At 44.6% G+C, this 24,153-nt stretch overlaps 1 protein-coding gene across 2 annotated transcripts in view; it reads right to left on the bottom strand.

Moving 5' to 3' along the window:
* LDHD (lactate dehydrogenase D) overlaps positions 1–24,153 on the bottom strand; it is a 735,651-nt gene that overhangs the window by 138,085 nt on the left and 573,413 nt on the right. For both annotated transcript variants that reach the window (XR_015302444.1, XM_086945224.1), the window contains exon 9: positions 5,503–5,593. Coding sequence is in view for 1 of the 2 variants with exons in the window: in XM_086945224.1 (XP_086801350.1) it covers positions 5,503–5,593 (91 nt within the window). In the remaining variant the exon portion in view is untranslated. The remainder of the gene's footprint in view (positions 1–5,502; positions 5,594–24,153) is intronic.

The following is a 24,153-nucleotide window of genomic DNA, read 5'->3' as shown; positions in this document are numbered from 1 at the left end:
CCGACAAAGGATACCGGGGATTATACCATCGAAGTATTGCGACAACTCAATGATCCTCTTTGTTACCGCAAAATAGGAAAGGACCCAACGCTGGAACTACAGCAACAACTATTTCCCCTTATTAAGGATGGATTCGATCAAGGCTTCATAGGCCCGAAGGAATTGGAATACCTTCAGAATAAACACCCTAAGGTTCCTCTGTTTTACATCTTGCCGAAGGTGCATAAAGATCAAAATACGCCACCAGGGAGACCCATCGTGGCAGGATGTGACTCCCTACTTGAACCAATCGCCAAATATGTCGACTGCTTTTTGAAACAGTTTATGGTCCAAGTATATTCGTATTTACAAGATACAACTGATTTCATTATTAAACTTGAGCAGGTAGAGATCAATATATGGAGGGACATATTGGTCACCTTAGATGTCACCTCCCTATATAGCCAAATACCCCAGGACGAAGCGGTGGTAGTCCTAACCCACTTCCTGGATTCAAGATCCAGGCCAGTACGAGTACCCACAGACTTTTTGGTGGATCTAGCATCCTTTGCCTTGAGGAAGAACTACTTTTGTTTTGGGAAAGATTTCTACTTCCAAGTTAAGGGAGTCGCGATGGGCTGCCCATTCGCCCCAGAACTGGCGGTGCTGTTTATGTCATTATATGAAGACACGTATGTCCACAATAACAACCCGTTTAAACACTACATTGGCACGTGGCTTCGGTTCATAGATGACGTTTTCATGGTATGGACAGGAGGAGAAGCAAACCTCATATTATTCTATGACTGGCTCAATGCTAGTACACCAGACATTAAGCTCAGCATGTCCCGCTCCGAACAGAAGATGCCATTTTTGGATGTTGAAATTTTTTCCATTTGAAGGCAAATTCATCATTATTCATAAAACCAACTGACCGAAACAAGGCCCTTCTTTTCTCAAGCAATCACCCGAGAAGCCTTAAAGAAAATTTTCCTTATGGCCAATTTCTCCGTGTACGGAGAAATTGTACATCCAATGAAGACTACAAGTTTCATGCAACCAGTTTGGTATCAAAACTATGTGACCGTGGGTACCCTAGAAAGCTGGTGCGTAACTCTATGAAACGGGCGAGATGGACCCCGAGGGAAACCCTCCTTGAACGACGGAACAAGCCGCAGCTAAATCGCCAGGTGTGCGTGACCACCTATTGCCCTAATGCCAATCAATTAAAAAAAATCAATGGACAGAATTGGCATCTGGTAAAAAACTTGGATCCGAGCCTGAATCAGACACCCCTTTTTGCATTTAAAAAGGAGAACAGCATCGCTAACTATGTGGTGAGGGCCACGACTGTGAAAGAAGCTCCCTCGTCATTACGCCAGATGCTGGGGCTAACGCCCGTGACTGGACATCATAAATTTGGGACCTGTTTGTACTGTGACACTACGATAGAGGGTTCGCTGTTCCAGCACAAAGGCATTTTGTGGAAACACAACACATTTAGCAATTGCAAATCCAAATATGTTGTTTATGGCATTCTCTGCCCATGTGGACTCCTATATATTGGGAAAACCAATCAAGAGATCCGGCAGAGAATCTCCCAACACAAGTCAAGGCTCAAAAATTAAGTTGAAACAGCTCCACTGGTAAACCATTGGTTGAGATTGAACCACCACATCAATGATTTGAAATGGACCATTATTTCTAAAGTTGAACGTGACCCACGGGGAGGTGATTGGGACTCCAAGTTATGCAAAAGGGAGGCACTCCTCATTGTGAAGTTTGATACGGCCGTCACTGGTCTTAATGAACTGTCTGAAATGTATAAGTTGTAATTAAACTACCACTTACAATCCAGTTTTACCATTTTGAATGATGAGTCCGTTGAGTGTTTTTATGAATATACCCTTTCCCTCGTGGGCGGACAAATGGGGCTTTGCTATCTTTTATCAGTGGCTTTTAATCGTTTCACACTACATCCCCACTTCCAGAAATCTCCGCCTTGGGGCGGGTCGTTGAAACGCCGGGATAGGGTTAAAAAACAATAGATTCTTCAGAGCGTCAGCGTTCCTTCACTGCGCATGTACGGGAGACTAGTGCCACTCGTCCATCCAGCAAATACGTGGAAAAGCCAGACCTTGCCGGGTAAACTTTACTTTTGCACCGTGCTACACGTTCCTTTATGGGTGTCGGAATACTTGCGAAGACCCGTTGGCCCTGCAATAATTTCCTTTGTTTCTTTGTTACAGCTTCGTGAGACTAGGAATGCTGCTAGTCCAGACTGCAATCCACTAAAGCTCGTTCACTACGGAGGCTTCAATCCTCGTTTCTGCATGTCCACAGCGCATGCCTAAGGGATTAGTGCTACATACGACGCTAACCGGGCTTCTTTGAGCCATCGTGCTGTTCCCCGGTAAGAGATCCGATTATGCCGTGTGTCTTGGAGTAAAAAAGCCGCGTCTGGCTGCTAGACTGTCGTTAGACTTGGTACACAACAATAACAGTACCCTACTGCCTTCTAGGTTCCTTGTGGTTTCTGACCGCCGCGTATAAAACTATTTGACCATGGATGACCGATATATCGCCACCTTCGATAGGTAATTTATGCCCCTTTGACTAATGCCCCTCCGTTTGTCCTCCGCACACACATACACGGTTTTTGGTATATATTATAACATGGTTTTTGTCTTCTCTCTCATCTCTGTCTAATTCTGCAGGAAGCTTTCCAGCCTACTATTAGTTCCCATTTTGAAATTACTGAGGGTAAGTTGTGTGTTGTGTTGGTGGTGTAGTGCTCATAAGTTTGGTCACTCTTTCATGCAGCCTCACAAGGTTATTTTATATTTTTTCTGTTTCGCAGAATTGTCTTGGCCCTGAAGAGAATCCCCTCTGAATTAGGGATTTGAAATGCGTAGGCCCTTGTCTGCTCCTATCACTCACATGTCGACTTATAGTGCATTGTACGAGTGAATTCCTAGTACACAAGTCTTATGATATGTTTTACTGACATTTTGTTCCTTTGACAATTTGTAGTGATATTTGTAGTGTACAGTTTTTCATGATTTGTTTTGGAAAACATGCCTCAGAAACTGAAAGAGCAGTCTTCTTCTTCTTCCCCTGTGTTGTTTTCCCTTTCCCCCCTCTTCCGAAACTGGTACATTTGCTAATCCAGTTAGGTGGAGTGGTTGGTGTGAATACACGTATGCAAGTTGAATGAATGTGATACGATTGACTGAGTGTTGACGCCCTGATATTTCTACCATACTGTGTATATTCCTATTGTGCTGTGTCCAAGTGTCTTTTTATAACTGTATAGTATTGTGTTTGAACTAGATCCATTTATATTTCCTAATAGTGCTTTGAATAAACAGCTAGTTAGTAGCCTATCCTAGTTTGGAATAATTTTTCTGTTCTGGTTGTTAATTGTTGCCTTGGAATTCAATTATCAGTTTTGGCATTTCTTTTGTTATATATTGTCTGGTGCTCAGCCTAACTGATTAGAGCCAGCTCATTTTTGTTTTCAGTAAGGATATTTATGGTGGCTCCGGTGTCCACTACGGCCATCACTTCCTGAGATCCCACGTGAATGTTGCATTGTGGCAAGCGACGGGCCTTCCGGGTGGAAGTGCACTTTGTGTACCACTTTCTCTTCTTCCTCATCATCCTCCATGTCGCTTGGTGTTCTGTCCCTCTCCAACACTCCATTGGCCCTCTGTCGTGACCTTCGGTACTTTTTAGAGCGGCACACTTTTTCGAAGTGATTAAACCGTCCACAGCCAGAGCATTTCTTACCTCTTGCTGGACACTCTGCTGGCTATTGTGGCGACCCGCCACAGTATCCATATGTTTTGGCTGGTCCGGCCATCGCGGCTTTGGGTCCTTCCTTGGTCCACCTTGTCATGGGTCTAGTGGTCACCACATTGACTGGTTCCGTCTTCACCGGGACTTGGAGAGCGGCCTCCATATGGGCAGCACGGGCTTTGGAGAGCTCCTTGGTGCTTACCAGGGTTAGGATGTTAGCAAGAGGTTTGCCAGATTCTTCCAGGATGCGCTCTCGAAGTTTGGCTGATGCGCACCCTTGAATTATTTAACCCCTTATCTCCTCCGTTACGTCCTGGAATCCAGTGAACTTCTTTGGAAGTCACCACGGCTGACACCTTTGTTAGGAGAGAACCTGGTTGTAGGGATGTCATTTAGTATAGTGTAGGGACAGATTTATCTGGATGTATTTCTTCTTTTCTTCCATGCCTACCAAGACCCAAATCATAGCAATTCTTGCAAGCCTGGTGGTCTTGGAAATCATACTGGTGTTGTTTCTTAGTCGATTGAGACTTTTCCGTAGGATTATGTTTGTATTAGTACCTGTATATTTACTGAATCTTTTACTGAGGTGTTTATATACACAACTGCTTTTGGCTTTATAATAAATCTTTAAACTTGACTTTTTGTCAGTGGTTCTTTGGGGAAAGCAATGAAGATGTTTTGATCTGAAGGTATGGTGTCGAGATAGATTGCCTTCTACACTCTATGACAGGTAAAAAGGTCTAGTCGACCTGTGGCGGGACTCTAGTAATATTATTCTGATTCTAGAGAAAATTCCCACCTTTCCACTTCTTTTTCAGAAAACTACTATTTAATGTTACTAGTTCACAAGACCCTACTGAAGACGCTTTGGAGTTTGTGCTCGCACAGAGTGAAGCACAAAAGTCTCCAACTGAGTGCTGGTATCAGCAGCAGGATCCAGCAGTGTTCTGTGGCTACAAGTACTGAGGAATGAGGACATGCCGGAAAGTCTGGTGAAATGTCCAATGTGTCCATCACAGAGCCATATGCATGGGCTGAAAAACCAACAACAAGAGCAGAGTCTTTCAAGACTTCAGGCGGCCTTCTGATGATTGGGTCATCCTGAACTGCAAAGAAAATAGCCACTCCAACCAGCCATCCCAGGGTCAGGCTCGCATTAGAGTCTTGACACAAACATAAATGAGCGAAGGCTGTCACCTAGTGGTTTGCATCCACAAATGAGGCCGGCCCTTAGCAGGTGGCCAACAAGTTACAAGCAATGTAGTATTCCATCTTAAGCTACAACCTGGCAAGTTGTTTAGGCAAGATCTCATCAGCTCTCCTCCCTCAAACGCACACAGGTAATCATGACAGATATACATCAATAAAGATTATTATGAGTGACCTTTCATTATAGTACAAGCACCTTCACAGTCCTTGCATGGCAATGGAAGCACTCCGGCAAAGAGGACATACTCCTAAATGAATCAGCATAATATGAATAACACTTTCTGCTAACATTAGCTCAGGGGTCTGACCCAGAGCACTTAGTGACTAGAGAGGGCTGCCCAAAAGTCTCTCTATGAATATGTTTTTGTACATGAGGTGAGGCCTGGTCCTCTTCTGAAGCCCTAGCCACGCCAAAAAAGAGCACTATTGAATGAAGTTGAGCCATGGAGAATGAGAAGAACAGGATAAACAGAATCACTGAAATAAGTTCATAAAACAACAGATTTGTACCTGTAAGCTGTGATTCCATCAGGTCTTTCTTCGTCTCCACTACAATTTCAGGAAGCCTAGAGATGGGGACACACACATCTGTAGCATAACCCTAAAGAAAACAAATACTATTTATTCACCATTATCAAGGAGGCAAGAAGATATGGATTAAAGCTGCTCGAATGATGATAAGAAACGTGACCATGAGAACAAATTATAATTCAGACTATGTATATAATTTCAGGTGTGGAAATGTCTGCAGCACTGATGATTTCAGGGGAGGAAAGGAGTATTCCCAATGTGTGAATGATGATTTGTTTTAGTGAGCAACTGAGGGTTCTAGGTGTTCAAATCATCTTCCAAGTATGTGTCATAATTGTGGGTGTGCAACCAATTCTAGTTGTGTGAATAATATTGTGTTGAAACACAATTATAGCAGATATATTTACATAAGGGTAACAATAGCATATTTCACAAGATACAAGTATGTATCAGGCCATTTAAATATAGCTGCTTGTATGGTCCTACTTATAAACTGGTGTAATTACAGAGGGTGTGTGCCTTGTTCTTAAACTTTACGTAGTGTCATGTGTATATCCGTATAAGTTAATTTCAGTTATAGTTTAAAAAATCTTTGGATACTTCACCATAAGATACATGTGCATATTAAACCATGTAAATATTTCTGTGTGTGTACATCAACCAGTTACCCCCGTGCACTGCCTTTCAACCCTGGTGAACTGTGGGTGATGTAGTCAGGATTCCAAGACTACAGAAGATGTGCATAAAAACAACAGGGGGCGGAGCTCTCCGACCAATGAGGGAGCAGGAGGAGACACTTTAGGTGGAGATGGAATGGTGGCTCGTGTGTGGAGGCGTCTGACGAGGCGAAGGGTCGCCGAAATGCATAATGCCCAGTGCCCACATTAAAGGCTCCCAAAAGGATTCCTCCGTGTGGCCTCTTACTTCTTGGAAGTGAAGGGGTGTTTTTGGATGTTTTACACGCTGGCCAGTAGCGTGTTGAAGGGGCCCCGTTCCGCCTAAGAGACCGGAGCATTGCTGGCAACAGTTGTGGACTTAAACAAAGGTTTTGGTAGCTCCGGCCCGCCTCGGACTGCGGGAGATTGGAATAGGGCTGATTGCCAAGAGCAGCTCGACACGGTGCGAGGAGCCGGGAATCATTGTATCCCGACTCGCGGTTCGCCAAGCCTATGCAAGAGAGGCTGGAACGACAGTGGGGGCCTGAGGGAGTCACAGGACACCATTCCCACACGGGACCAGCCACCGTTACAGCAATCATCTTTTCTCCCCGAGTAACTTAACATCAACCAGTTACCCCCGTGCACTGCCTTCCAACCCTGGTGAACTGTGGGTGATGTAGTCAGGATTCCAAGACTACGGAAGGTGTGCATAAAAACAACAGGGGGCGGAGCTCTCCGACCAATGAGGGAGCAGGAGGAGACACTTTAGGTGGAGATGGAATGGTGGCTCGTGTGTGGAGGCATCTGACGAGGCGAAGGGTCGCCGAAATGCATAATGCCTGTGTCCACATTAAAGGCTCCCAAAAGGATTCCTCCGTGTGGCCTCTTACTTCTTGGAAGTGAAGGGTTGTTTTGGATGTTTTACACACCGGCCAGTAGCGTGTTGTAGGGGCCCCGTTCCGCCTAAGAGACCGGAGCATTGCTGGCAACAGTTGTGGACTTAACCAAGGTTTTGGTAGCTCCGGCCCGCCTCGGACTGCGGGAGCTTGGAATAGGGCTGATTGCCAAGAGCAGCTCGACACACGGTGCGAGGAGCCGGGAATCATTGTATCCCAACTCGCGGTCCGCCAAGCCTATGCAAGAGAGGCTGGAACGACAGTGGGGGCCTGAGGGAGTCACAGGACACCATTCCCACACGGGACCAGCCACCGTTACAGCAATCATCTTTTCTCCCCGAGTAACTTAACATCAACCAGTTAACCCCGTGCACTGCCTTCCAACCCTGATGAACTGTGGGTGATGTAGTCAGGATTCCAAGACTTCAGAAGGTGTGCATAAAAACAACAGGGGGCGGAGCTCTCCGACCAATGAGGGAGCAGGAGGAGACAATTTAGGTGGAGATGGAATCGTGGCTCGTGTGTGGAGGCATCTAACAAGGCGATGGGTCGCCGAAAAACATAATGCCCAGTGCCCACATTAAAGGCTCCCAAAAGGATTCCTCTGTGTGGCCTGGCCTCTTACTTCTTGGAAGTGAAGGGGTGTTTTTGGATACATATATATATATATATATATATATATATATACATATATATATATATATATATATATATATATATATATATATATATATATAAAATAAATAAAAATAAAAAATATATATATATATATTTATTCACTGAATAAACCATAGGTTTCAGGCACATTATAGTTAGAAATTAGCATTTAACAAACTTTAGAAATACACTGAAAAAAACATAGGTTTCAGGGGCGTTATAGTTAGTTGGACATTTCACTTGTATAAAACCAGTGAAATTCCCTCGTTATAGTTAGTTCAGCTAACTATAACTCGCGCCCCCGCAATGTACTGCTGATGACGTCACAAAGTACATCACTCATAACATGGTCAGTGACATCACTGATGACATCTCAAATGACATCACTGATGACATCATCCAGTGACTGTCTGTTTCTGTAAAGTTGAAATATGTTTAATATATATAGGGAAAAGCATTTTAAGAATGAGTGGGTGTATAAGTGCCTGAATGGATGATTTAGTAGGTGCGTGACTGACTCTATAAGTGAGTGTTTAAACATATCTTACTGAATGCATGGGTTATTGACTAAACTGTGTGAATGTCTGTATCCATCTGTCTGTTGGTGTGTAAGCGGCTGCAAGCGTTTGTGAATAGCTACATGAGTGTCTATATGAGTTATTGATTGGTTGTCTGAGTATCTGTATGGGTGCCTGAGTGTTTGTGTGTTTGCGTGGGTGCGGTGTGTGTGACTCTGTGCATAGATGTGTGAGTGGGTGATTCACTGGGTGCATGGTTTCAAGAGTGCATCTGTGATGGACTGTATGGGTGGGTGAGTGTGTGTATGGGTGTGTTAGTGAGTGAATGTATATCTCAGTGGTACATGTGTGAGTAGGCAGTATATATGTGTGTTAGAGTATATAAATGGCTATAAGTGAGAGTGTGTGATTGTGAGAGTGGCTGTATGGATGAGTGTGTGCTTGTATCAGTGATTGTATAAGAGCGTAAAACGGTGCTAGTATTTATATGAGTAAGTGAGCTGGTGTGTGTATAACTGTATAGGTGAGTAAATGGGAGTGTGATTAATTATTAGCATGACTGACTAGGTGTGTGAGTACCTATATAGATGAGTGGTGGTGTGCGAGTGTCTATATAGGTGTATGAGTGCATATGATAGTCCTGTACTGAGTGATCGTAAGTATGAGTGACTGTACGGGTGAGTAAGTGGATATGTGTGTAGACCTAAAAATCAGTGAGTGGGTATGTAGTTATTGGTGTTGGAGTGTGTATGGCTTTGAGAATGGCAGACTGTAATTTAGAGTGAGTGTATCAAAAGTTATATTAGGGAGTGAGAAAATGCATTAAATTATCCCATGGTTGATGTCATCAGTGATGTCATTTGAGATGTCATCAGTGTTGTCACTGACCATGTCATGAGTGATGTAATATTTGACGTCATCAGCAGTGCCCCCTGGTGCGTTGTAAATTGGAGGATTAAGTCCCCTTGAACCCTGAGGGTCCCTGTGGTCCAACTAGCCCACTAATGAGCACAACAGAGCTGAGTTGTAGAGAGGTGTAAAAATGGGCGTGGCCTGGAGCACCTCTCTGCAATGCAGCCTTGTGGCGCTTACTGGAGGTACCTGGTGGGCTAGTTGGCCCCCAGGGACCCCCAGTATTTAAGGGGAATTAATTTCCCAATTTAAAACGTGCCACAGGTAGTGTTTGCAGAGTGTTGCTGGGAGGAGCGGGCCTACAGCAAGATTGAGGTCTTTTTGTAAAATTTAATATTTTAGAAGGGGGCCTGTGTGGCCCCCCTTCTTTTGGGCCCTGGGACCCCATCCCCCAGGGCCAGACCCCTATAAAAAAAAAATATATATGAAGAGGAAGGGGGCCACGTGGACCCCCCGCTCATGGCCAATTCTGGCCCCGGGAACCCCATCCCCGGGGCATGGCCACATATATTTTAGTTTTTTATGGAGGGTGGCTGCGTGGCACCTCTCCTGAGGCCTCTATTGGCCCCAGGGACCCCATCTCCCGGGACCGGCCTTTATTTTATTTATTTATTTATTTATGTATTTATTGGAGAGGGAGCCCACTTCTCACCCGGGGGACCCCATCCCCCGGGGCAGACCCTATCCATTGGGGATGTGGGGGGAGCACCAATGCACCAACGGGCCGCCGGCTCCACGCATCCTGCAGAAGCCAGTATTGCTATTCCACATAGGGAGCTGCTGACATGCAGCTCCCCTTGTGGAAAAGCAATTCTGCTTTGCTTCATTGAAGCGAGAGCAAGATTTCCTGCTGTTGCTTCAATGAAGCAAAGCAGTTTGTAATGACAGGGTGGGAGCCGCACGGCTCCCGCCCGTCATTGAAAACAGCTGTGTCTCGGGGGTGGGCACCCCAGGACACTGCAGGAGCCAGCCCTGGTGGGTGGCGGTCCCCAGGGACATCAAAGGCTTAGGAGGGGGGGCCATGTGGCCCCCCTCCCTACTTGTGCACAGCCCCGGGAAGGTGGTGGTCCCCAGAACTCGGGAGTCCGTTACGGACCCCTCGCATTCACATACTTAGTGCCCCGGGGAGGTGGCGGTCCCTCGGGCGTGTGGGGGGCTTGAGCACCCCCACATAGGTTCTTTTTTTTTTTTTTTTAAAACAAACCCGAGGGGTAGCGGTCCCCGGGGCTGCGGGGGGGCCATGTGCCCCCGCAAATATTTAAGAAAAGCCCCAGGGGGTGAGGGTGCCTGGGGCTTGGAGGGGCCTTGCAAGCCCGCCACACATTAAAAAAAACAAGCCCCGGGGGTGGCGGTCCCCTGAAGTGCGGGGCACCATGTGCCCCCACAAATATTTAAGGAAAACCCCAGGGGTGGCGGTCCCCGGCGCTGCGGGAGGGCTACCTGGGCCCCCGCAATTACAATATGCCATGCCGCCGAGACTTGGCCCACCCGGGGGCTAAATAATAATGAAGATCGGGAGCCCGCGCTTGGTTTTTTAAATTTTCACTGCAGGATCCTCCGCTACTTTTGCTATTTAAAAAAAAAAATGCTTTTTTTGACCCTGGGGGTCCTTGTGGAACTCCCTAAGAAGGCCTAGGGGGTCAGGGTGTTTCTACCCTGCCCCTTTTCTTGTTTTTAGGGTTTGTTTTTCTGTTTTCTTGTGACCTGGTACTACCGAGTCACAAGATGGCTGTCAATACTTCCTGGTTTGGACAGTCAATTAGAATAAAGCTCGTGGTCGGGTGGATCCGCGGATCCACCGCGCCTCTAGATATCTAAACTTTTATTTTTTGATTTTCTCAGCAACTACTGAACAGATTTACACCATTTAAAAAAAGGCCTCTTTCTGAAAGAGGGCTACCTTTTTGCCAAATTTGGTGTAATTCCGTTCAGCAGTTCGAGCTGTAAGGGTGTCTAAAGTTTCCTATGGGAAATTGATTTTCCGACCTCTTTTTTTGGAATTTGTCAGGAACTACTGAACGGATTTACACCATTCAAGAAAAAGGGGTCTTTCTGAACCAAGGGCTACCTGTTTGCCAAATTTTATGTAATTCCGTTCAGCAGTTCGAGCTGTAGACATGTCTAAAGTTTCCGATGGAAAATAACATGGAGAAAACACGTTTTGGGACCCCCCTTTTTTCTCGGCCCCCGTATGGCTAATCACCCCGAAACCTTCAAGACAGAAGCTAACCGGAGCAGGCCACTAGTTTTTAAAATTTCACGGAGATTCATCAACCCTCGCCAAAGTTATAGGGAAAATAAATATGTATTTGTGGCTTTACTGGCGTGCATCCTAATTGCCGGTGGTGCAAGAAAGAGGCAGTACCACAACCACCTCATTTAACTACCAAATACGTTTCTCAACCTCCAGAGAGGTACATCTATGAAATGACTGTTTATCCACTGATGTTATCTTTACCTTGTATCTCCTATTCTGTTTTTTAAGATTTTGTGTTCATTTATATTTGATTAAGTGCAATTTTGAAAGTCGTTAATTGCATCATCTCTATCTGACTTTTTTACAGATATCTAACTGGGATCAGTAAGAAGTACAGGGGTGGCTGTTTATATGATGATCCATGAAAAATAACTGCACACTAACTTGAACAGGACTGTATTGATGAAATACATGTTGAATATGGTCCTTTTCTGAATATCAACAATTTTGAGATTGAGTATGTATTGTAATGTACTCGATTGTACACCTGCCCACTAGGGCCGAATTGCTAAACACATGGTTTGGGTTTCCGGACACATTTAGCAAATATTTTATTGAGTGCGAGGTTGATCTATTGTGCCCACTTGGGCTGTACACAATACGCACTGCAGGAGCCTTCGTATACGATATTTTGAATGTTGTTCTTTGACGGGTTACGCTCACTTAGGATCTCAGCACGATCAGCTTGCATCCAATCTTCACGATAACACTAGTCTCTCTGCGAGAGCAAGATACACTTTGCAATAGAGGCCACGGCTCCAGTGTTGATTTTTCGCCTTCTAAGGAGGAGTCGCGCATTGATTGTTTGTTGGATTTCATGGGGGTGGCTACCACTGCCGTGAGCCCACTATGGAAGTGGCTTGGGTGAAAGCTAAACCAAGACGCGGATATATATATATAGTGAGCAAGGACACAGCCTTGTTGTCCGAAACGCGGCGAGGCATGCACGTTCTAAAAATCTGGTTACCAACCACCATTGTGTCCGTGGTCCTGTTCGGTGCAGCGAGGCATCTGGGAAGTGGAGTGTATATACATATATATATATATATATTCACTGAAAAAACCATTGGTTATAGACCATATATAGTTAGGGATTAGCCTTTTCAAAACCTTATTTTACTCACACAAAACCATTGAAATTTCATATATAGTTAGTTGCACTAACTATATATCGCGCACCCGCAATCCACTGCTGATGATGTCACATATTACATCATTCATGACATGGTTAGTGACATCACTGATGACATCACTGATGACATCTCAAATGACATCACTGATGACATCACTGATGACAACATCCAGTGACTGTATGTTTCTGTAAAGTTAAAATATGTCTTACATATTGAAGAATGAGTGGATGTATAAGTGTCTGGATGAAGGATTTAGTAGGTGCATGACTGACTGTATGAGTGAGTGATTAAATGTGTCTCACTGAGTGCATGGGTTAGTGACTAAACTATTTTAATTTGTGCATCATTATATCTGTTGTTCTACAAACTGCTGCATATGTTGATCAGTAGCTATATGAGTAACTGTATGGGTTATTCATTGGTTGTCCAAGTATTTGTATGGGAAACTGAGTGTGGGTGTATGGGTGACTGGGAGGTGTGTGACTCTGTACATAGATGTGTGAGTAGTTGATTCACTATATGTATGGGTTCAAAAGTGCATGTGGAAACAGCTGTATGTGCGGTTGACTGTGCATGAGTGTATTAGTGAGTGAATGGATATCTCAGTGCTACATGTCAAAGTAAGTACATATGTAAAACACAGTACATGTGAGAGTTGACATATATAAATAACTGTGCATAAGAGCCAGTGAATGTGTGAGTGGCTGTATGGATCATTGTGAACATGTATCAGGGATTGTATAAGAGAGTAAATATGTGTTAGTATATGTTTGAATAAGTAAGGTGTGTATAACTGTATAATTGAGAAAATGGAGGTGTGATTGATTTTTTGCATAACTGACTAGGTGTGTGAGTAACTCCATGGATGAGTGACAGTCTGTGACTGTCTGTTTACACTGATTGTATCTAAGGTTATATTAGAGTCTGAAGAGGTTCATGGTATTATCACATGAATGATATCATCAGTGATGTGATCAGTCATGTCAAATGAGATGTTATCAGTGATTTTATCAGTGATGTCATTTGAGATGTCATCAGTGATGTCATTTGAGATGTCATAAGTGATGTCATTTGAGATGTCATCAGTGATGTCATCAGTGATGTCACTAACCATGTCATGAATGATGTAATATGTGACATCATCAGCAGTGGATTGCGGGTGCGCAATATATAGTTAGTGCAACTAACTATATATGAAATTTCAATGGTTTTGTGTGAGTAAAATAAGGTTTTGAAAAGGCTAATCCCTAACTATATATGGTCTATAACCAATGGTTTTTTCAGTGAATTTTCAAGGTTTTGTAAATGCAAATTCCTAACTATATATGGCCTAAAACCTATGGTTTTTTTCTGTGAATTTCAATGGTTTTTTAATAGCAAATATCAAAAGCTGTCAAATGTCAAGTACGTGATAGGTAAAAACTTTTTCGTGTTTATGCACGCTGATGTGCTTTGAACGCTGCCCCCCCCCCTCTTTTCTCTTAGTAGTACTCTCTCTTTGCAGATAGTGAAGAGTAGTTAACGCAGGCCTTTACCCCCATTGTAATCCGTCGTGCCTGCTTGTCTCTCCATTTGATTGATTGTTATCCAAGCATTTACTGTTTTACAATTGAATCTCTTTGGTTCATTCTCTATTTACAAACAAGCACAAAGTCGCAATACTCTGTTTAGTCTTTGCAGATAGTGAAAAATCGTGTAAAAAAATAAAATTAATCGAGCAAAATCAGTAGGCCACTAATTGGATCTCTTTTTGACCTCGCTAAAATAGAAATATTAGGAACAACCCTTCATGAGAAATACGAAAATAGTGAGATGAACTGAGCTCCACACCATGAGGGCTGCAAGACAGCTCGGCTCCGTCACCCACCCCGCCCAAAATAACGACAAACCCTATGCAAATATTAAAAATATATACAACACACCAGCAAAGAAACAGGGTAAAACATTTTATTAAATAACTATTTACATAACTATTTTATACTTTTTATTGCCCGATCCGGCTAGCTCAATCGATCGAGCATGAAACTCATGCACTCTGATAGCAAGCGTTGCTACTGATGCTATGCAGACCAAAACTGGTTTTCAGTTTGTACATTTTTCTAGATTTTTCCATCCAAGGTTGGTTGAGTTTGTAGAACGATGGCTTCAGATTTTCAACATACGGTGTGGTGGCGCGGACTGGGAGGGGGCGGTTCGCTCCTGCCCCCTCCCCAAGTAAGATTTTCATACGTGAAAGTACGTTAATGGTTTTGGTCCCTGAGTTGCTTCGATGTCACTGCCATTCTCAAATGGCATAAGTTCTGGATGTTGGGTGCCATAGTTCAGAGTTCTGAGCAGCGCTTGTAACACTGTCTGAAGCTTATTTCCACCTACTGCAGCTTCACTATTCTCAAAGTAAGTGAGGGTCGTTTGTGGACCTGACTGCATTTGAAAACAATGTGATATGGTACCTCCCTAAACCGCTTGACGGAGGCCCCCGAGGGGCGGTGTGATGGCACGGACTCGGAGAAGACGCTTGGCTCCGACCCCCTCCCCAAGTCTTATAGCACCGGTTTAGCCTGAGATCGCCCCCGACATAGGCGGCCGGCTCCCGGGGTCCGGCGGAACTTTTTGCCTTTTGATGACTCTTCTATTCTGGACCTTGTCCCACAATCCGTTTGACCTGAAGACACGCTGTAGTGGGGCGCCCCTTTACCGTTTTAGTTGCCATTCCGCCCGCTTTTGCTACACTGTGCCTCTTCCGCCATTCAGCTGTTTACCGCCCGCTCTTGCGACTACAGCGTCTCGCTCACCATGTAGTTGAGTTGCTCCCGCTCTTGCGATGTAACGATAAGCGACTGCCACAGGACTCTCAAAATGGCGGCCGGCTCTTCAGATTTGGGAGTGGTCCACTAAAATGGCCCTGGGACACCTTGGAACTCGGACGCTTCCCTGATAGGGCTTGGGTCCCATTCTCGAAAGCGTCCCCTCAGCCGTGAAGATTCTACAAAAGTCTTGGGGGCCCCCGACTCCCGCAGGCTTCTGGTGGGGAGCGGCTGCCATGTTTGCTCGTGGAATGGCCACGACGGACCTACGAGATGGTAGTGCTCTCATGCTGACGCCAGCTTTAGTCTGAAACATCCAGAAACACTGTAGACTACCAATTCGATCAGTTCCGGTATAGCCCCAACATGACCCGGTAGAGAAGAACTTGCCCTCCCCTCTTTGACTGATGGTTCTTGTTGCCTGTCCCCTCAGTTGTCATTTAACAGAACTTTTTGGACTGCTGAAAGGGGTTGTGTTCCGAACGCTGGTTGGTGGAGACATTTTGACTATATTCTTGACCTACGTTGTCGCGTAATGCGTTATATGACACGCCGCGTTAGCGCACCCGGAAGTGATCCGGGGCGCGGCGCGCAGCGCGTAACGTAAGCATAACAGGTCATGTGACTTGTTAATAAAACTTTTTATTGGTTCATTTTACTTTTGTTATTTTAATAATGAAAAGCTTGGTCATATGACCTAAAAAAAATACGCTTTTTATTGATTTCGAACTTTTTTTTTTTAAACATATATATTATAATATTCCAGGCTAATGTACTTTCCCGGAAAATTTACAACTGTCCTGCAAGTAAAATATATTCCTTTTTCGAGAAAAAGGGCGTTTCTTCGTTCCATGACGGAGCCGTTGAGTAAAAGAGACTCGGCCTGCTGTCTTAGTCGCCGATACGCCTGATTATCAGATTCTTATCGATCACTTTATGTTGCAGGAGTGGAAAACACAACTGCCCTTGACCATTTATCTTTACTGCGTTCCTACGTATTATACCTTTTATCCGTCATGTAATTGGACTGCTTTATTTCACTTGCCTTTTACTGATTCGAAAACAGTGACTAAAAGTAAAAACTTTACCAATGTAAATACTACTACCATGTTTTGTTTTAAAAACCTTTATTGTGAAAATGTCAGTATACAAATACGGGCCTATAACCACGTGGGCCGGCCACGGAGCAAACTGAAATCGTATATGATGAGGAGACATTTACATTATAGAGGAACGTAACGAGCGGGCCATTAGGTTGCAAGAACTAAGGTGTCTAACAGTTGCGGAATCGGTGGACGTACATTTTGTAATTAAATTACGACAGGGCCACTTACAAAAAAATCATCTAGATATACATTTGCGGGCAAGTACCATGGGTGACGTTAATTCGAACTTTCAATACTACAGTAATCAATAACACATCAGAACTTAATATCAATAGGGATGTCAAAATATTCAATCAATTCTCGTCCCCGCCCGCCATGAGCATCAAAACTGCATTCATATCTCGTGATATCAAAGTTGTTCAACCAGTACACAACAAGGAGTTACGAGTCCCATTTATACCGGCGCCATTTTGGGCGAGGCCGGGCAGGTCCAAGATATAGTCAAAATGTCTCCACCAACCATCGGCCAGACCAGAACCCATTTCAGCCCTTTATGCTACAAGATGGTGTCTTCCATTCAGAAAATATTGTTGGCAGCATTTTGAAAGGAAAGATAAACAGCCGTTCTCCTAGTGAGTCTCACATTGTTACATTTAGGAAAAATGTTGAAGAGTAGTATGTGGAAAATCTGAAGCCATTTTTCTACAAACTCTCAATCAGCCTTGGATGGAAAAAAAATCCTGAAGAATGTACAAACTGAAAACCAATTTTTGTCTGTATAGCATCAACAGCAACGCTTGAGTCAGCTTTGTGTGAAGCCGCCATTTTGATTCAATCAATAACGTCCCCCTGCACACATTCAGGGACCTGGTCGTGTCTTCAGTTGAAACGGATTGTGGGACAAGAAGCAAAAAGGAAAAGGAAAAAAGTTCCGCCGGACCTCGGGAGCCGGCCGCCTATGTCATGTGCGATCTTTGGCCACACCAGGGCAATAGTGAAGCTGCAGCAGGTGCAAATAAGCTTCAGACAGTCTTACAAGCACTGCTCAGAACTCTCAACTATGGCACTCAACATCCAGGACTTGCCATTCGGATCTTGGCGCCTTGTGCTGGTTCCGACCTATTCACACATCGGTCCACTACTGACATCACCTCATAAGCCAACGGGGCACCCCACGCCGACTTTCGGCGCAGCATTGTAGGATGGCCACACCAGTGCGGCAACTTGCTGGACACCACCTCGGTGCCATCCGGATCTCGGCGCGTTCGAGTCACTGTACCGCAAGAGCGGGAGAAACTCAGCTGGACACGCCGTCTTTCGGCGCAGCATTGTAGGATGGCCACACCAGTGCGGCAATTTGCTGGACACCACCTCGGTGCCATCCGGATCTCGGCGCGTTGTGATGCCTTCGGCCTACTGTAGCCGCAAGTGCGGACGCAACTCAGTTGGACGGCGAGTGAAAAGATAAGGGGCGCCCCACTGCAGCCGAGGAGCCTCCATCTTGGGGGAGACGCACAGCCCCCACTGACTGACGCAACCTCACAGGCCAACGGGGCGCCCCACGCCTACTTTCGGCGCAGCATTGTAGGATAGCCACACCAGTGCAGCAACTTGCTGGACACTAACTCGGTGCCATCCGGATCTCGGCGCGTTGTGCTGCCTTCGGCCTATTCGCACATCGGTCCGCTACTGACGCCGCCTCACGTGCCAACGGATTTTCTACGCTTTTTGTAGCCCTATGCCGCATAACAGGTCATGTGACTTGTTTATAAAACTTTTCATTGGTTCATTTTACTTTTGGTTTCCTAAAGATGGAAGGCTTGGTCATATGACCTAAAAATAACACTTTTCATTGGTTTAGAACATTTTTTTTCCCAAACGATGAAAGCCCCACCTTGTTTCTGGATGTTTCAGACTGAAGCTGGCGTCAGCATGAGAGCACCACCATCTCGTGGCTCCGTCGTGGTCATTCCGCGAGCAATCATGGCAGCCGCTCCCCACCGGAAGCCTGCAGGAGTCGAGGGCCCCCAAGACTTTTGTAGAATCTTCACGGCTGAGGGGACGCTTTCGAGAATGGAGCCCGAGCCCTAGCAGGCAAGCGTCCGAGTTCCAAGGTGTCCCAGGGCCATTTTAGTGGACCAGGCCCAAATCCGAAGAGCCGTCCGCCATTTTAAGAGTCCTGTGGCAGCCGCCTATTGCTGCACTGCAAGAGTGGGCGGAAGTCAATTACATGGTGAGCGAGATGCTGTAGCCGCAAGAGCGGGCGCAACTCAGCTGGATGGCCGCCACCTGAGGAGGCCCGTTCACGCCGCCTCCCTCACGCCCCCCCCGGGCCGCCCCACGCCAATTTTCGGAGCAGCATTGTAGGATACCAAAACCAGTGCGGCAGTTTACTGGACATCACCTGGGTGCCATCCACATCTCAGCGCGTTCTGCTGCCTTGGGACTATTCGCACAACAGACCGCTACTGACGAGGCCTCCCCCCGCACCACCCGGGACGCCCCACGCTGTTTTTCTGAGCTGCATTGTAGGAAACCAAAAACCAGTGCGGCACCCAGGTGACATCACCTGGGTGCCGTCCAGAACTCAGCACGTTGTGCTGCCTTGGGACTATTCGCACAAAAGACAGCTTCTGACCATTGTTGCTTTTTTTTGTCAAAAATTTTTTACATGTATTTACAGTTTTTGTTGCGTTCGTTATATTTAAAAGTTAATAAAGTTTTATAATCCTACTTTGTTGGAGTGCTATATATTTTTAAAAAATCGGGTGAATGGGGCCTTGAATCGGGTTATTGTCATGTGTGGGCTTTGCAAGTGTACTGCTACATTTCAAACTCAAATGCACGTTCTTTTTCTTACCTTTCCGAAGCATGGAGCGCAATAGCAGGCAGAGAAAGGGTGATGCAAGTGTTGAACACTGCCTGGCCTGGCAAGTTGCTGGCAGTGCCCCCCCCCCGCCCGCTCCTGAAAGAGGACACACACACACCGCCGCCCCGAGTACTTCACAGATCTTTAAAAGACCATGCGCTTGTTCATGAGGCTTAAATGGTTTATCACCCCTTCTAGAACCCCTGCATCGACCCTCTGACGTTTCCTGGAAGAATTACCACGTAACACAATACCAAGCCCTGTCACCTGAAACCCCCGAGGAATCGTGGGGCATATTATCAAGGGGGTTTTATCTCCGCTTTTTTAGCTTTAAAAGCCAAGAAAGCGGAGATAAAATTATCTCCCTATTACCAAGCTGTCGCTAACACCAGTTAGTGACAGCTAAAAGGAGATAGCGACCATCTTGGGCCCCGCTTTGCATGTCAGTGATATTTATCACTAATGACATGCAAAGTGGGCGTGCCAAGATGTTAGCGACTGGAAACAGTCCCTAACATCGCTATCTCCTATTACCAACTTTTGGAGATATTCGCGCTAAGCGCGAATATCTCCAAAAGCTAACACCTGCCCTGAGCAGTTCTTAGCCATGTTATCCAATGGGAGGTGGATAACATGGCTAAGAGCATTTGCTCGATAATGCATGAATATCGCTGACTTTTCAGCGATATTCATGCATTGCGGCCGTTTTTTATCGCATTTGCGATAAACCTTGCTAATAGCAAGGTTTATCTGCGATAAACAAGTTAGAGACAAAAATTATCGCTAGTTGTTGGTAATATGCCCCCGGGTTTTTGCTTGCAGAAATCGGGAGGCGGGAGACTAGCACTGAAATCAGTAGTCTCACGCCTGAATCGGGAGGGTTGGCATGTCTGGATTCTCTACAGCTGGGGCCATAAACTACATCCGCAGGGCTAGGTGATAGCCTGGGACCGGCCTGGCATCTAAAATGGCTGCCGTGCACGACAAAATTGTGGCATTGGAAAAAAGGCAAGATGGCGCAGACAATGTTTATCAATAAGGATTCATTTATAACAAAATATTTTATCGCACTGACAAATTGGCAGTCAACACTTCCTGATTTCCATCGAATCGAACGTTAACAGACGTCACGCAGCAAAAAAAAAAAAAAAGCTCACGCACAGCCGCTGGAAGACATGTATCAACATATATGAGCCTCCTCAGCCACCCTCAGAAAACATAAGGGATCAGGATACGTCTCCCGCACCCCCTTATACCTAGTAATTTAATTAAAACAAAACACAAAATGGCGAATTCCCGTTTCGCTACCAGTTTGTGGCCCGGGAAGCGCTTCTACCATGAAAAATCAATTTTTTTTTCCCCACGGGACCCTTTAATAACCCCAACATCATTCCTAGGGGGTCAAGAGGGGAATACCTTGCCCCCTTTCATTAAATTCCCCCTTCGTTTTTCACCTCTTCTTCTCTCTCGATCCTACCGAGAGACAAGATGGCGCACGCACAGCCGCTGGAAGACATATATCAACATATATGAGCCTCCTCAGCCACCCTCAGAAAACATAAGGGATTAGGATACGTCTCCCGCACCCCCTTATACCTAGTAATTTAATTAAAACGAAGCACAAAATGGCGAATTCCCGTTTCGCTACCAGTTTGCGGCCCAGTTCGCGGCCCGGGAAGCGCTTCTACCGTGAAAAATAACCCCAACAACATTCCTAGGGGGTCAAGAGGGGTATACCTTGCCCCCTTTCATTAAATTCCCCCTTCGTTTTTCACCTCTTCTTCTCTCTCGATCCTACCGAGAGATAAGATGGCGGCCGCTCCGGACTGTTTAGAATGTTGACAGACACCGGGGAGCCAATCAGCTTCGCATCGCAAAGTTCCGTTTCGCGAAAAGTAAGCGGACCGGAGCGCAGCCCGGAGCGCTGTTACAGATATATATCTTGTTTTGAACGTTAATTTCTCAAAATCCACTGGAGCACATATATTGAGACCTAGCAAAGGCACATTGGGCTAACAGTCCCTACAATTTTGCCAAGTTTCGTGCAAATCCATTCAGCCGTTCGAGCTAAAAGTGAGGCCAACCGCCCTATGGAAATTAACATGGGGAAAACGCGTTTTGGGACCCCCCTTTTTTCTCGGCCCCCCCTTGAGGAAACCCCCCCAAATTTTCAGGGGCTGCTCAGAAACGAAATGTGCCATTTTCCTGAGAATTACAGCCGATTCCGTCCACAAACGCCAAAGTTATTAGACATAGAATTTTCAAAAATCCCATAGGGAAAAAATCCTAACTATATATACCTACTGGCGACACGCCAGTAGGTAATATATATATATATATATATATATATATATATATATATATATATATATATATATATATATATATATATATATATATATAGTAGTAATATATATATATATATATTCACTGAAAAAACCATAGGTTATAGACCATATATAGTTAGGAATTCGCATTTACAAAACCTTATTTTACTCACACAAAACCATTGAAATTCCATATATAGTTAGTTGCACTAACTATATATCGCGCACCCGCAATCCACTGCTGATGATGTCACATATTACATCATTCATGACATGGTCAGTGACATCACTGATGACATCGCTGATGACATCTCAAATGACATCACTGATGACATCTCAAATGACATCACTGATGACATCACTGATGACATCTCATTTGACTTTACTGATCACATCACTGATGATATCATTCATGTGATAATACGATGAACCTCTTCAGACTCTAATATAACCTTAGATACAATCAGTGTAAACAGACACTCACAGACTGTCACTCATCCATGGAGTTACTCACACACCTAGTCAGTCAATCAAAGAATCAATCACACCTCCATTTCCTCAACTATACAGTTATACAAACTTTACTTATTCAAACATATACTAACACATATTAACTCTCTTATACAATCCCTGATACAAGTTCACAATGATCCATACAGCCACTCACACATTCACTGGCTCTTATGCACAGTTATTTATATATGTCAACTCTCACATGTACTGTGTTTTACATATGTACTTACTTTGACATGTAGCACTGAGATATCCATTCACTCACCAATACACTCATGCACACAGTCAACCGCCCATACAGCTGTTTCCACATGCACTTTTGAAACCATACATCTAGTGAATCAACTGCTCACACATCTATGCACAGAGTCATACACCTCCCAGCCACCCACACACACACTCAGTATCCCATACAAATACTTGGGCAACCAATCAATAACCCATATAGTTACTCATATAGCTACTTATCAACACATGCAACAGTTTACAGAACAACAGACATAATGATGCACAAATTAAGACAGTTTAGTCACTAACCCATGCACTCAGTGAGACACATTTAATCACTCACTCATACAGTCAGTCATGCACCTACTAAATCCTTCATCCAGACACTTATACATCCACTCATTCTTCAATATGTAAGACATATTTTAACTTTACAGAAACATACAGTCACTGGATGTTGTCATCAGTGATGTCATCAGTGATGTCATTTGAGATGTCATCAGTGATGTCATCAGTGATGTCACTGACCATGTCATGAATGATGTAATATGTGACATCATCAGCAGTGGATTGCGGGTGCGCGATATATAGTTAGTGCAACTAACTATATATGGAATTTCAATGGTTTTGTGTGAGTAAAATAAGGTTTTGTAAATGCGAATTCCTAACTATATATGGTCTATAACCTATGGTTTTTTCAGTGAATTTTCAAGGTTTTGTAAATGCTAATTCCTAACTATATATGGTCTATAACCTACGGTTTTTTCAGTGAATTTTCAAGGTTTTGTAAATGCTAATTCCAAACTATATATGGTCTATAGCCTATGGTTTTTTCAGTGAATATATATATATACATACATATATAAACATATATCATCTGTATATCTACATATAAATACAAACATAAATGCATGCATACATATACTTATATGCATTTTAGGGTTGTTAGGGCGTTTTTGTGTGTATTATGTTGCTTTTTTAGGGCTTTTGGGTCAATTAAGTAGGGTTCCCGGAGCCTAGGGCTGAGGGGCCGGTTCAGTTTTGTGCGTATTGGTGTTGGCAAGGTTTTGAGGGATTTTGGCGGTTTTTGGTCGAGATTTGGCCGTTTTATGGCTTTTTTTTGTGTTTGCGGGGGGCGCGTATTCGGGTTGAAATTCGTCCCCGTTCCAGTGGATGGATTGGGCTGATTTTTGGTGAGATGTTAGGGAATCGCTGGAACTAGTGTCCAGCCAAGTTTGAAGCGGATCGGAGCAGTGGAAGTGCTTTAAAGAGCAATTTTTGTGCGGAGTAGCGAATTGTCATGTTATTCAATGGGAGTTTTTGGTGCGCATGGAGAAGGTGAATTTGGGGTGTTCCAGTTGCGCTAGAGGGACGGGGCTTGGGTGAGCTGTAGGGAGAGTGGATCGGCAGGTGTGCCGGATTTTTGGGATTTGTTGGCCGAAGGGAAGGGTGTGCTTGGGCAAAGTCGATTTGGTGAAAACGGTGCGTTATTTACATGAAAGTTGAAAAAACACTAATAAAAGCAAAGCTAAAAAGCCACCTCATTACAAACAGAATGGCTTTAACTTAAATGAGGGCGAGATCTATTGCATTTTCAATGCTTGTTTACTTTGGTTCCATCAAGAAGGCATTCAGATGTGTCACACATTTGCCATAAATTCTGAATGTTAGCACTCTAGTTGCACATTAGATCACTGTAGTAAAGCTACTGCTCACCAGGGACGTCTGCTGCTGGTATTCAAAGTGCATGT

Source organism: Lissotriton vulgaris, chromosome 12 (assembly GCF_964263255.1).
Source record: "Lissotriton vulgaris chromosome 12, aLisVul1.2, whole genome shotgun sequence".
Classification (NCBI taxonomy): Eukaryota; Metazoa; Chordata; class Amphibia; order Caudata; family Salamandridae; genus Lissotriton; species Lissotriton vulgaris.
This window is presented reverse-complemented; position numbering and strand designations above follow the sequence as displayed.